Genomic DNA, 13,811 nt, shown 5'->3' with positions numbered 1-13,811 from the left:
GCTGAGGGATTTGGGTCTGTTTAGTTTGCAGAAGCGAAGAGTGAGGGGGGATTTGAGAGCAGCCTTCAACTTCCTGAAGGGAGGTTCCAAGGAGGATGGAGAGAGGCTGTTCTCAGTGGGGGCAGATGGTAGAACGAGGAGCAATGGGCTCAAGTTGTGGTGGGAGAGGTCCAGGTTGGATATTAGGAAAAACTATTTCCCTAGGCGGGTGGGGAAGCCCTGGAATGGGTTACCTAGGGAAGTAGTGGAGTCTCCATCCCTAGAGGTGTTTAAATCTCGGCTTGACAAAGCCCTGGCCGGGTTGATTTAATTGGGATTGGTCCTGCCTAGAGCAGGGGGCTGGACTTGACCTTCTGAGGTCTCTTCTAGCTCTGTGGTTCTATGAATAAGCCCCCTTCCCGCCCCCCCCCATTCTGCCTCGCCCAGAGCAGCGATCGCAACCCCGCCTCCCAGCTGGGACTCCCAGGCTGGGAGGCGGGGCCACAATCAGCTGAGAGCCTGTGATTGCACAGAAGCCTTGCAGGGGGAGTGGCTTAGACGCCCAGCCAATCCGCTCGCCCCCGCCAGGCTTCTGTGCAATCACAGGCTCCTAGTGCCCATCGCGGCCCCGCCTTCCAGCTGCTCCCCATGCCCACGCCAGGCTTCCGTCCAGTGCGCAGCCAGAAATATCAGAGACTACCGGACATTGCACATGCCTGGGATTCTCTGATTTTCCCCCCCCCCCCCCGGACAAAGAGCGCAAATACGGGACCGTCCGGTAGAACGCCGGACACCTGGCAACATCATGTAGGGATGTTGTCGCGGGTTTGGCCTGAAACGAACGGTGCATGCAGGAGTTTTAGGAGGCTTTGCAACTACTTTGTGAGCCACCCTTCCCTTTACAGCAGCCAGGCCTGCGAGGTGATCTGGGTCAGGAATGGCAGCGGTCAGCAGCCTGCGTGCCGCCAGGGGCGCCTTTGTGGTTTTAGAGAGACCCCCGAAGGAGAGCCACTTCTATGCAAAACGGGTTGTGTAAGCCAAAGGGGAGCGACGTAAGTCGCATCCTTCCTCTGAGCGCTGACAGAGCTGCTTGGCGGGACAGCCGGGTTTGTGCTCTCCGTGCCAGTAGGGCGGGTTCCTGGTGGGCAGAGCCGGTGTGCTTCCCTCTGCGAGCGGTGTCTCCGGGCAAGTCCATCCGCTTCATGTAACGCAACTTCTCTCGGCACCTCTCCTGGCGCCACTCAGGGCAGGGGTGCGTTCCTCAGCAGCCCGCGAGGCCCAGATACCGTGGGGCAGGATGAACAGCTGCGCAGAATGAGGCGGAACCATTTCTCTTCGGCACTGGCCTGATCCTAAAGCTGTGAGAGCAGAGAGTGCTCCGCCCAGCGCCCTGCCGTCCAGGCTGAAAAATTAATTAAAGCTATTGACGACTTAGGCTCGCTTGGCTTTGGGGTTGCCCTGTGCCACCTGGTCAGCTGGGTTCATTTCAGCACAAAGGAGCAAGCAGCAGGGAACCGTAGGGGTAAAGAACCTACAGGTGGGTGACTAGGGTTAGGGGCAGAGGCAGCTGGTGTCTGCGGGGAGGGGCACCCAGAGGAACAGGGAGGGCGTTTGAGGAGGCTCCCCGTTTAGCAATTAAAACTGTAGCAGAAGCAGAGGGGGGTGGTGCTACCACGAGTCACCTGTGGCTGGGGATCAAGGTGTACCCAAGGCCTCAGCAAAAGGGTAGGGAGGAGAGGAAATTCTGCAGACGCTGACTCAGTGGCATGGGCTCTTCTCTGCGGCTCTTGGAGCAGGAGAGGGCTAGTCACTGCAACCCTAATCAGAGAAACTGTGACTCAGGAGACTGTTGTCGATTCGAAGGAAAATGTGTCTGGGTGCAGGCTACCCTTTCTCAACTGCGGGCTGATATTGCATGCGCAAAAGATGCGGGTTGCAAGAGACGCAGCTCCACGTGGCACCTGCAGTCGCCCATGCAGATCGTGCGCCCGGCCGCCTTGGGCCGCCCCTGGGGTCTGGTTGCAGGCTGGGAGCCGGTAGCCGTACCTTCCTCAGGTGTAGCTGGGTGTAGTTGTCTGTGTTCTGTAATCTAACTCTAAACAGAGAGAAGCCGATTGCTTTCCAGTTAGCTTGTAGAACCATCGTTCAGAGCAGAGTTCTCTGCCCTGCAAAAAGTTTTGTCTTAATCTTTGGAGGGGTGGGGTTTAGGACTAGAGAAATCAAAGGGGAAAGCCACAGTTGCAATATAATAATGGTTTAAAAATAAATAAAGAGGATCCGCTTGGAAAAATGCTGCCCTGGCCTGCAATTGTCATGCAAAAGTGCAGGACTGTATTGGGTGGGAAATAGAATTGTCTTGCTATTTTGGGGGAGAGAAAAAACAAGGCTTGTGGGGATGGAAAAAGGGTTGCATTTGACAAGGTAATCAGACTTTCAGTACAATTGCATTCCGACCGATCCTCTTCTCACCCTTCCTCCCTCTCTGCTCGTTCTTTGCTGCATGGTTTTCTCCTGGGAACAGGTGTTCCAGACACCTTCGCGATCGCAGGTGGGGGTTTAGCAACATATGCTGCAGACAAAGCCTCCAGTGCATGATCATCAGATCAATTTTAATTTGGACGACCCTTTGCGTCCAGTCTACCAGCCACACCCGTTTAAATCCCAGTCTTGCTGCGTTACCAGGGAATCCTCGAATTTAGAGACGGGAAAGCCCCATCCCTTCCATCTGTTGCCATATAGAGTCCTCCAGTCTTCTAGCTCGGTGGGTTTCGAGTGGCGAGTCGCACCCCAGCACTGGGTGGTGGAATCGCTGCTGCTGGGCGATCAGGTAACCAGCGGGGGGGCTAAGGCAGCTAGCGGCCTCTTGTGCTGAGCCCCAGAAGTGGCTGACAACTCGCTCAGGTCTTGGGTGGGGTAGGGGGGAGCACTACTGCTGCCCCCCACACTAGCTCCACACTCCCATGGGCTGGGAACCGGCTGCTTCTGGGGGCAGGCGGGGTTGTGGTGCCAGGAGAGGCAGGAAGCTGCCTTAGCCCCCTCCCCACTGCACTGCTGACCGGGAGCCATTCAGGGTAACCCTCTCCAAAGCTGGAGCCCCCTCCTGCACCCCAAAGCTCCCACCCCAGAGCCCCCACTCCAGTCACATGATGTCAGGTTGCGGGCACCAAGAATTCTCTTCAACCGGGCAGTGAAAAAAAGTTTGAAAACTGCTGGTCTAGCTGTAAATACAGTCCAATTTTCTTCCTCCCTTGGGAGATTATTCCTCAGTCAGGAATGGACGTGACCAGACACATTCTCTGAGTCGGCGGCAATTGTTCGGGGCTTGGTTTCACTCCAGTACTTACTGTTCAGGGGGTGCAAGTTGCCCGATGGGCCGTAAATGGTGTAGAGCAATTTTATCACCTGTTTCTGAAATTAGGCGCCATCTTCTCCCTGCTTCCCAGCAAGGTCCCCTTGAAATATCAGCTAAGCCGTTGCTGGCCGGCTGCTGATGGGCGTCCAGGCAACAGCAGCTTGCACTTTGTTCCCCAAGCCCCAGGGAGTTAATTTTTCAAATCGGGGTCCGTGCGGCAGAACAATCCACATGCTTGATGTGGTCAAACTGCTGCATGAATGGGCCAGGGACGGGGCGGTACCATCAGCAGCAAAACGCCAACGTTGTCTGGGAAGTCTCCGTTTGCACCTGGGTCTGCCCTGCCCGCTTTGTATTGCTTGCGTGCCGTGTAAGCTCCAGGCATGTGGAGGGAGTTCTTGCCGGAGGAATATCCCAGGGAAGGGAGCAAAGCTGTAGGGCGCCGTTGTGGGGGCTGGGGGGGCAGTCGTGCATACCAGGATGCAGCTTGCTTTTCTTCCCGGTCCCCTGACGGTAAGGGAGCGAGGGGAAAGTACTTGCATTTCGTGATTGGGCTGGTGAAGGAAGGGGACAGAGGAGTCAGAGTGAGATGCCTGCATGGAATCCAAGTACTTTCCCCTCGCTCCCTTATTAGGGGAGCAGGATGAAAAGCAAGCTGCGTTCCCCCCCCCCCGCCCCCTCCCGAAATGGCACCCTTGGGTGGGAGGAGTCTTAATGTGCAGACCCTGTAGCGTCTCCCCCCCACCGAAATAGCCTGGATCTCAGTGCTACTTCTAAGCATTTTATTCCACTCCTGTCGCATAAAATTCCCCCCTGGGTCGTGTGGCGTTGGTGTGGCTGGAAGATGAAATGAATGGAACCTCGCACTAAATTGGACTAAGTGTGGGCTGGTCTATACTTAAGCCTCCCCCCCTTTCCTCTGCCGCTCCCGGCTTATGCACGATCCGTGTGTTCGCAGTGGCTGGAATCCGCACCAAAGGAATATTTGTGCCCTGTGGTTTGGAAATTGCTTAGTCGGGGCTGCTTCCCGGTTACTTTCCTTCCTTCCGGAGTGCTCCTGCTAGGGCTGTCTGGCATGCCGATCCGTCCTGTCCCAGAGCTTTGCATGCCAGCCCTGACCATGGGCAGCTTCTCTTCCGTCTAGTCCGTACTGTGAGCATGAAGGTCGCACGCAAGCGTTTCGCTTCGGGGTTGTTTCTCATGGTCCTAAGCCTTCACCTTCTCTTTTCTCTGGTTCATCCTCTACAGTCTCCTTTCGGCCTGCTTCAGGAGTGAACTCATGGACTCCAGGAGGGAACCTCCCAACAGACCGATGCCATCCTAAAACATTCCAGCCCCCCAAACCTACCAGTCTAGCCATGAGCCCAGCTGGGTTTTGGGGGGGTTTTTTTGGTCCAGCTCATGAGACTCGAAACTCTGTGGCAAATCAAAACAAAACCGCCCAGCTTGCTAGGACACAGCGAGCAAATAGTGACAACAATCTCCTGAAGGGACTCAAGCGTTGTGCAAATCAACAATTCTGCAGCTCTTTTAGCTCTAGTGTTAGCCCCGGGAGGTCTAAAATCGCCACGGTGCCTTCCTCGGTGTATTTTTCTTTTTCTAATGCGTTGGTTTGAAACTCTCTGCTGTTGCTGTTGCCGTCTTTGTGAAACTGGTGAGAGTTTCTCTGAGCAGGTCTCAATCGTAAAATGCCTCTTTCTTGTTAAGTTAAAGATGTTTGCGCGCGGGGTGCTGGGCGGGGGGGATGTTTATGAATAAACAGCCGGGGATGGCGACCGTCGCTCAGGTCGCCCTGTTTTAATGCTGGTCATGCAGTAGTCAGGCAAGTAGAGTATCTTGTACTGCTGGACAGATGGGTGAGACGCACATTCATTCACATAGGCAAGAATTTTGTTTCTTAGACATACAACCTCCTGCCTTGGATCGTTCATTCTCTCTCCTTGATCATAAAGGGTCTGTCCCATAGCCCACGGAAGTCTGTTGAAAGGCGCAGAGTGGGGAGCCGTGTTAGTCTGTAACTTTAAAAACAACTTTTAAAAATGAGTTGTCCTGCGGCACTGTGAGGCCACATCTACGCTAGGAAACTATTTTGAAATAACTAAAATCAATTTAATAACGCCCGAAATAACAACATCAAACTAGTGTGTCCCCGCCATGAGGAAGCCGTGAAATGAGTCCGAGCCTGGCTCCGTTACTGGGGACACGCTACCTTGACGTAGAGCCCCAGGATGCACTGGGGAGACATTTGTTCGAATGATTCTGGGGAGTCGTTGACTCTGGGGAGTCAAACCGCTAATTTGAAATCACTTTTTCAAAAATAGTGTGATTCCCTGCGGAAAGCAGGAGTCCAGATCTCAAAATACAGCAATTTCTCATTTAACACGTGCCCGCTTAACATGTTTTCGCAATAGCACGATTTTTTTTTTTTAGGGAACGTTTTTGAATTACACGACTGTCTCCAGAATAACACAATTTTCCCAGCCGGCCTGTCACCGGCGGTGGTGCGGGGCTTCCCCTGCCTCCCTGCAAAGCGGCGGAGGGTTCACCGCTCGCCGCACCATTCCCCGGCGACTCCCCCCTCACTGGACGCAGTGCGGGTCCCGGCAGACCCGTCACGGGCATACTCCCAACCCAATCCCCCTCCCCTTCCCTTCCCCAGAGCCAAACACCTCCCCTCCCTGCTGTGTAACCCAGCCCCTTTTCTCCCCCAACCTTATGTCCCTGTCCCAACAGACACCACTGCTCGAAATGCACCCCGCACCTTTTCCATTATTTTCAATGGGAAAATTGACCCCACATAACACGTTTTCACTTAACACGTTCGTTTTCTGAAACACATCTAGAGTGTTACATGAGGAATTGCCTGTAATGGGCTTGGTCGTGTGGATGCTCCGCTTATTATTTCAACCGAAGGGGGGTTATTTCGAAATAAAGCCCTAGTGTAGACCAGCGCTTAGAGGCTAACAGATCTATCTATCTAGTATCGTGAGCTTCCGTGGGCAAAACCCCCTTTGTTGGGTGAGATGATGGAAGTGGGTTTTGCGCTGTCACGTGCCGCAGGATCACTCGTGTTTTGAAGTTGTTTCTATTTGAAGGACTCCTTGGCTTTGTATCAACCCTGCTGGCACCAAACCAACTCCCACTGAACTCCCAGCGTTTCTTGCTGACTTCCCAGGGGTCTGGATGGAGCCTGTGGCGGATGGTGAAGCCCTTGTTCTTTGAGATGCTTGCATCAGTGTGGATCCCACTCCTGGTACCCAAGGGCCTTGTGCACTCAAGATGGGACTCTTGTGAGCATCGGAGTCCGTTGGGTTGCGTCTGGACAGGGGATCTCCTCTGGGTCTCACCAGCCAGGCGCATGAAGCGTCCGTAACCGCCTCCCCCTGCCTCACTGCTCAGGGGAGTGAGACCGAGCCAACGGGGTCGTCTTGCTACTCCAGCCTCGTGTTTCGTAGCTTTTCATATTCGCTATTCTGCTCAACTTCACTTGTTTTCCCACCTGGGTATTGAACACCCCTCCCAAAGAGCTCAGCACCCTTCTCCGGTAAGGGCAGACCCCAAGCCATCTCCCGCTTATGAGGGCTCTGAAATCCAGTGGTGTCCATCTGGAATGCTACCTCTCAGAGCAAGCGGTGTGGGGAATTTCTGGCCCAGAGGAGAGACATGCCACCTCACAGATGGATCGGAGCCCTGTTAGGCCCTCGTGCCTCCACTGACCGGCATGTGACACCCCCTACCCCAGGCCCATAGCTACCCAGAAATCCTCACCATCAAGCAAACACTCTGCCCCGAGATCTCCTCTGGCCCTGGGGGACAGACATGGCTCATAGCCCCTCGTCCTTCATCTTCCGAGGAGAGTTGCAGAAACATTCCCCTCTGGGAACGAGCCACTAAACCCGCATCCTGGGCAGAGGCGAGTGAAAAACCACTGCCGGCCTGGACACCCCGACCGTCTCTGCCTTGGCACCTGCACCGTTCTCTCGATGACGTCTTCAGTCGCCGTAGGCCAGGAGCAGGGTCCGCGATCCCCAGCCTCTCGCGGCTGGTCCTCCTGACAGGGCGTTCCACAAAGCAGTGTGGAGACCTCGGCCTAACCTGACTCCTAAGGTTTGTCTTGGGCTGTCTTTTCAAAGCGATCTATGGATGAACTGGTTTTCTGCCTGAAAACCCGTTCTACCCCGAGAGCAAAGAAGCGCCGCACCGTCGGCTGTTTCAGGAGCTTTCTTCTATTACCTCCGACAAAGCAAAACCCTTCCCATGGCCGTCTTAGCCCTGCTTTGCCATCTCTGGAGCATCCAAAGGTCAAGCAGCCTCATAGAACCATAGAGCTGGCAGAGACCTCAGGAGTCATCAAGTCCAGCCCCCTGCTCTAGGCAAGACCAACCCCAACTAAATCCACCCAGCCAGGGCTTTGTCAAGCCGAGACTTAAACACCTCTAGGGATGGAGACTCCACCACTTCCCTAGGGAACCCATCCCAAGGCTTCTCCATCCTCCCAGGCTGTGTCTAGACTGGCCAGTTTTTCCGGAAAATCAGCCGCTTTTCCAGAAAAACTTGCCAGCTGTCTACACTGGCCGCTTGAATTTCCGCAAAAGCACTGACTTCCTACTGTAAGAAATCCGTGCTTTTTGCAGAAATACTATGCTGCTCCCATTTGGGCAAAAGTCCCTTTTGCGCAAAAGGGCCAGTGTAGACAGCTGAGATTTGTTTTCCGCAAAAAAGCCCCGATCGCGAAAATGGCAATGGGGGCTTTTTTGCGGAAAAGCGCATCTAGATTAACCACAGAGGCTTTTCCTCAAAAAGTGCTTTTGCGGAAAAGCGTCCGTGCCAATCTAGACGCTCTTTTCCAAAAATGCTTTTAACGGAAAACTTTTTTACGAGAAACTACCCTAGTGGGTTGGGCAGAGTCTCACAATCACCTAGTGAATGACTGCCGTACGTCTCCCTCCTGATACTACGGCTTACTACAGCTGGCTACGGCTCAAGTGTGCAGTTTCCAGATCCCACCTACCTCGTCAGGGTTCCAAATTTGTGAGGAGCCAGAGGGTTACACGCTCTCTGCCCCTTAAGCCCTCAGTCTAGTGTCCGAACATCCTAACGACTCCGTGGTGCAGGCATGACACAGCTGTTCAAACAATTCCTCGTTTGCACCCTGGCCTCGAGTGGGATCCACACTGATAATGACACACCAAATAACCACCGTTACTCTCCAGTAAGGAACCCCTCCTCCATGTGGGTGGATGCTTCTTGCTGGCTTCAGCTGGGCTGCGTGTTGGGAGTCCGTGTTCGCCAGTCTGAATAATAATCTTGCGATTTTAGGCCCTAGAATTATTAGGATTTACCCAACTGGATCAAGTCCAGGATCGTGCCTTTGATAGGGGCTGATACTTCCTAAAGTAGCCCTGCCCGCCAAGCCATGCTTTGCAAGTGGAAAAATTTCCTTCCTGACCCTTCCAGATGATCAGTCGATGCCCTGAAACATGAGAGTTGATTACCTTGCGAGTCGCTTGCATAACTATAAATGCCATTGCCCCAGGCTTATCTAGTCTCCTTACAAAAAAAGAACAATCGGCTGCAGGATTTGACATTGTGCCTTGCTGTAGCCGAGTGTTCCAAGACGTGTAACAGTCTGTTAATTGACGTCCTTATGCCTGGCTATTTAAAATGCTTTTCGTTGGCAGTGGCAGCAAAGGGATTTTAATGTTCCTACTTATCTTCCGTGGGACTCATTAAACATCATTTTCATGCACAAGGATTTTAAATCCACGGGGGTGTGGGGCGGGGGGGGAGGAATTTGGGGAAACAAAGCAAATGGTTCTAGACGAATCTCCAAACGCCAGGTAGTCCATTGTGTGTTTCATACCAAGAACTACTGAGGCGGTTTGCTCTATGGAGGTGTGATGTTAATGTTCAATAAACTTTTGCATCTTGTTTTTTTTCCTTCTTTTTCTGTCTCTCTTGTTTTCTGTGTCTCTTCTTACGTCACTGAGCTGCAGGGCTTATGGGATAAGCACACAGGGTGCCGGATTGTCATTTCAGCCCTGGTTTATACCTGTAATGCCACTTGTTTCAGGGCTCAGGTGGCTGTAAATCTGGAGGAAGGGAAGGAAGGGTTAGCTCGGGGTCGAGATGCATGTGGGCAGTATTTTCCAAAGCGTTCAGCATGGCCCAGTTCCGCGCTCGCTTAAGCCAGTGTAGACTTGGATCCAGCACTCCCAGAAATCATCGTCCTCAAATTGGTTTTTTTTTTTTTTTTAAATAATTCCCCTCTCCCCAGCTTTACGAAATTCTCTTCTGGTGACACTCCCTTGGCCTGGCAGAAGCTAGGCTGGCTGGGAGCTGCTACATGGTGATTTGCATGCCTGTGGCGGGCTAAACATCGCAAGCGAGCAAACAGCTGCACCAGGCATCTGTTTAGCCCTGGTGTGCTCCTGTGATCCAGTGTCTGGCTAGCGTAAGCCCCCAAGCCCGGATCTTAGCTAAGCCCCCAAACGCTTTCCCCCTGCGCTAAAAAATTGGCTCTGTATTTCAAGGTTTGGCTTCATTTCCCCTTGAGAGCTGCACCCTCGCTAAAGTGAACTCGCATCTTGCACTGTCTCTTCCTTAGGTCTGTTTAGTTTTTCTTAGCCTACATTTGGGGCCCCCCCCTCCATACAAGGGGGTCCCTTTATGCCCTGTTTTAATGCCTATGACAGTGGTTTCAGATACTGCAGCCAGTTATCAGATTTCTTCTGCACCCACCCTGGCGGCCAGGCTTGGATGCTAAATGCTTTAGGACGTCATGCAGAAATTAGGGCACTCTTAAGTTAAAGTAAAAAAAAAAAAAATCTATGTGGGCAGGAAACGGATGGTGAAGTCCGTTATTCCGGATGGTCCCCAAGATCTCGCAGGCATTCATGGCCCCTGTCCCATCGTACAAAAGTCAGTGCCCAGGAATCCAGAGTCGTCAGGCAGAGAAGAGAGAAGTGGCTTCCGTATGGGAAATAATGGGGAGAAAATTCCCATGCCCTACAGGCAAGCTGCTCCCCTAGGCAAGAAGCTGTGTGAGAAACCCTTCTGTTTGGGAAGTCTGCCCAGTCACTGAGACCTCTGCGCAGTCTTGCAAATGCCTGGCGCGTGCTAGATCTTTGCCCAGCAGGCATGGGGAGAGGCTGGTCTCTCGTGACGTGCGGCCAGTTGTGCTACTAGTCTGGCCTTCGTGATCATTTTCGGCATATTCCAAATAATACCCAACTCCCATTGGCATGCCCGGCTGGTAACTCAATCCGGCGACAGGGCTGCCTTCTGGGAGCACTGTATTCTCGCACCCTCGTGAGCGGCGATGAAATCCTGGCATGCAAGCAGTCCAGGGTTGGGAGGGGAGAGCTCTCACAAGCAACTCCCTCTGGGCAAGCCTATACCACAAGCCTGTGTTAATACAGGACGCAATGGGGCAGATTGGTTGGTTACTCTCTGGGTTTGGTGCGTGAGCAGATTGCTGATTTTAGTCTGGTTTGGAAGGTTGTACAGGTTGAACCTCTCTAATCCGGCACCCTTGGGACCTGACTGGTTCCAAACAAGAGAATTTGCCGGACCACGGGAGGTCAATGTTGTCTAGCGTAACCAGCACTTCCACCTGGGGTGTTAGAGGAGATTTGGGGTAAATCAGAGCTAAATAACAGCACAGAACACGGAGATCCTGAACTGGAGGCTGTAAACAAACTTTGTGACCGCGGGAAACTTGGCCACACCCATGAAAAATGGACATCCAGCAAACTCAAATCATGCCGGACTATGGAGTTTGCCAGACTAGATAATGCCGGACTAAAGAGGTTCAACCTGTAATTTGAAGATTTTTTTTTTTTCAGAACAGCCTGCGGGGTTTGGACATCTGAGTCCCAGTAAAATTAAGAGCTGCTGCATATCCAAATGGTGTTAGACAGCTTTTAAAATCTCAGGCTCTATAGAGCTCTGAAGCACCTCCCGTCTTGAACGGGAATTTTTGGTTGTAATCTGCACCTGGAAATAGATGGTCTGTCTGATTACCAGAACCCTCAGCAAAGCATTTTTAAAAAGGCCCATATCCTAATTGTTCCCTCACTTGAAATCTATCTGGTGTCTGCAGCCAGCTGTCAGGAATGATTAATGCCAGCTGGTAGAACCTCGTTGCTTTTTTAAAAAAAAAAATGAAACTGGATTTTTGAAAAAAAAAAATTGGCTCAGTAGAAATTATTTTTTGACTTTAAAAAAAACCCACAAACAAAACCAAACCCTGATCACTGTTGGCAGAAATTCTCTGGGTTTATTTAAATCCCAAAAAGTGAATGTGCTTCCAAAACAAGTCGTCTCCCCCCCCCCAACATTTTCCATTGGTTCTTCCAACTCCCCTCAACATTGTCTTGTTTTGTTCTTTACTTGTTCTGGACACGTCCCATCACAAATAGGCCTTTTCAACAAGCTCTCCAAGGGACCCCATTCCGATAGCTGTGATTTATGTACAGAGAGAGCCTGTAACACCTCCCCGCCCCCCAAAACGCACAAGACTTGGCACAAACTGCTGCATGAGTTTCAACACCCTGCACCTCTCCGTCATTTTGCAGGACTTCCATGCAGTCGCAGTCGTCCTATGGCTCCAACTCGCCCCCGCTCAGCAAGATGAACAGCATGAACAAGCTGCCTTCCGTCAGCCAGCTGATCAACCCCCAGCAGCGCAACGCTCTGACCCCCACCGCCATCCCCGACGGCATGGGGACCAACAGTAAGAGGCTGGCTCGGTCTCGCGCCGTTCGGGGCTTGCTCCCCATCGACCTCGCGGGGTATTTGATTGGGGAGTTAGGAAAGGGAGATGGGGGGTGAGGAGGAGAAAGTACGTCAGATAGAATGGCCAGGCAATCCCTCCCCACGTCCCCACACCTGTCTCCGGTAGCTCCCTAATCCCAGCAGAGCGGTTCAGGTTTCAAGCCGGCATTCCCTCTAAGCTGAGCGCTTAGGTGGCCACCCTGGAAAGATTCAGATGCCGCCCAGTTGACTAGCAGGGCACCCACAGCTGGCAGCGTGTGTTTCTACTGGTGGTGCACATTTGCACATGACTTGGTGTGGTCAACAAAATTTATTCCGTACAAAGATGGGGGCGGGGGAGGAGCATTGTTTGAAGCCCTCATGGACCCCCCTTCCCATTCAGAGGGGCGATCCCTCCTCCCTCTTGGTCAGGTCAGGGGCTCCACCGATGCTGTCATTGGGGAGGCACGGTTCCCAGGGTGGGCGGACAGACACAGCGTGGTGCAAACAGCCACATGGCCCTGGCAGCGGAGTCTCCTCTTGCTCCAGGGTGCATACTTGGCTGGCTGCGACCAGGCTATTTTTGTCACGCTAGCTGGAGCGCAGCTAACACGTGTCCGTCCACACGCGCTGGGAAGCATCGTGCCGCGGGCATGCCCTGAGGCGCGTTCAAGGGGTGGGGTGTGCATGGCAGCTGGCCCGTGCAGGCGCTGCTCTACTTAGAGCCAGTTTCGGGCTCTGCGGCTGCTGATGTAGCTACTTAGGCCGGCCGCTTTCAAACTTTTTCTTGTGACCCGGGGGGGGGGCAGGGCTGGGGCAGGAGGGCTTCCCTCAAGTGGCTCCCAGGGAGCGGTGCAGCGGGGGCGCTAAGGCAGCTTCCTGCCTCTCCTGGCACCACAGACCTGGCTGCCCCAGAAGCAGCCGCAGCAGGTTCCCAGCCCCTGGGAGTGTGGAGCTAGTGCTGGGGGCAGGGGCAGTGCACAGAGCCCTGTGCGCTCTCCCCCTCCCCCCACCTAGGAGCCGGGCCTGCTGCCGGCCACTTCTGGGGTGCAGCGGAGTCTGTGGTGCCAGGAATCAGCCTCCCTCCATCCCACTGCTCACCTGATCCCCCTGCAGCCAGGAGCCTCAGCGCCCGACATCCTATCACTGGGCCACGACCCGTAGTTTGAAAACAACTGCCGTAGCCCAGCGCTGTGCCGTGGAGTGAAGCCGGGTGCCCTGGAGGCAGTACTGCTGCACAGGGCTGGACGTCAGAAGGTCTGGGTTCCTCTCCCAGCTTTGTCGCTACCGGCTGCGTCTCGCCGGGACAGAAGCTGACTTTTCCCTTTAGGTCCATGAAAACGATTCCCAGTCTCAAAGAAGCGAGTGCGGCGTGCACCTCTCGAGAGGGAGATCTCGGTGTCACTGTGGAGTCTCTGGAAACATCCACTCCGTGTGCAGCGCAGTCAGAAAAACAAACCATGTTGGGAATCATTAAAAAAGGGATAGAGAATAAGACAAGATATGTCTACACTACAGCACTAATTTGACCTAACTTAATTCAAATTAGTTCATTCGAATTAGCGCATCTAGACCTAAAAACTAGTTCTAATTAGCATTTTGCTAATTGGAACTAGCATGTCCACATTGAGTGGACCCTGAACCGGGGTTAAGGATGGCCGGAAGCAGTGCCGGCAGGCATCAGATGAGGACTTAGAGCGTGGAGATGCTGTCTCAGGCTAGC

At 53.3% G+C, this 13,811-nt stretch overlaps 1 protein-coding gene across 8 annotated transcripts in view; it reads left to right on the top strand.

The window, feature by feature from the left end:
* Nucleotides 1–13,811, top strand: part of TP63 (tumor protein p63) — a 187,284-nt gene that overhangs the window by 165,504 nt on the left and 7,969 nt on the right. For all 8 annotated transcript variants that reach the window (XM_075938257.2, XM_075938256.2, XM_089780696.1 and 5 more), the window contains one exon: nt 11,911–12,068. In XM_075938257.2, coding sequence (XP_075794372.2) covers nt 11,911–12,068 — 158 coding nt within the window. The remainder of the gene's footprint in view (nt 1–11,910; nt 12,069–13,811) is intronic.

This window comes from Pelodiscus sinensis, chromosome 10 (genome assembly GCF_052426305.1).
Source record: "Pelodiscus sinensis isolate ZL-2025 chromosome 10, ASM5242630v1, whole genome shotgun sequence".
Lineage (NCBI taxonomy): Eukaryota > Metazoa > Chordata > Testudines > Trionychidae > Pelodiscus > Pelodiscus sinensis.
The sequence above is the reverse complement of the archived record's forward strand: the minus strand, read 5'-3'. Positions and strand labels throughout refer to the sequence as shown.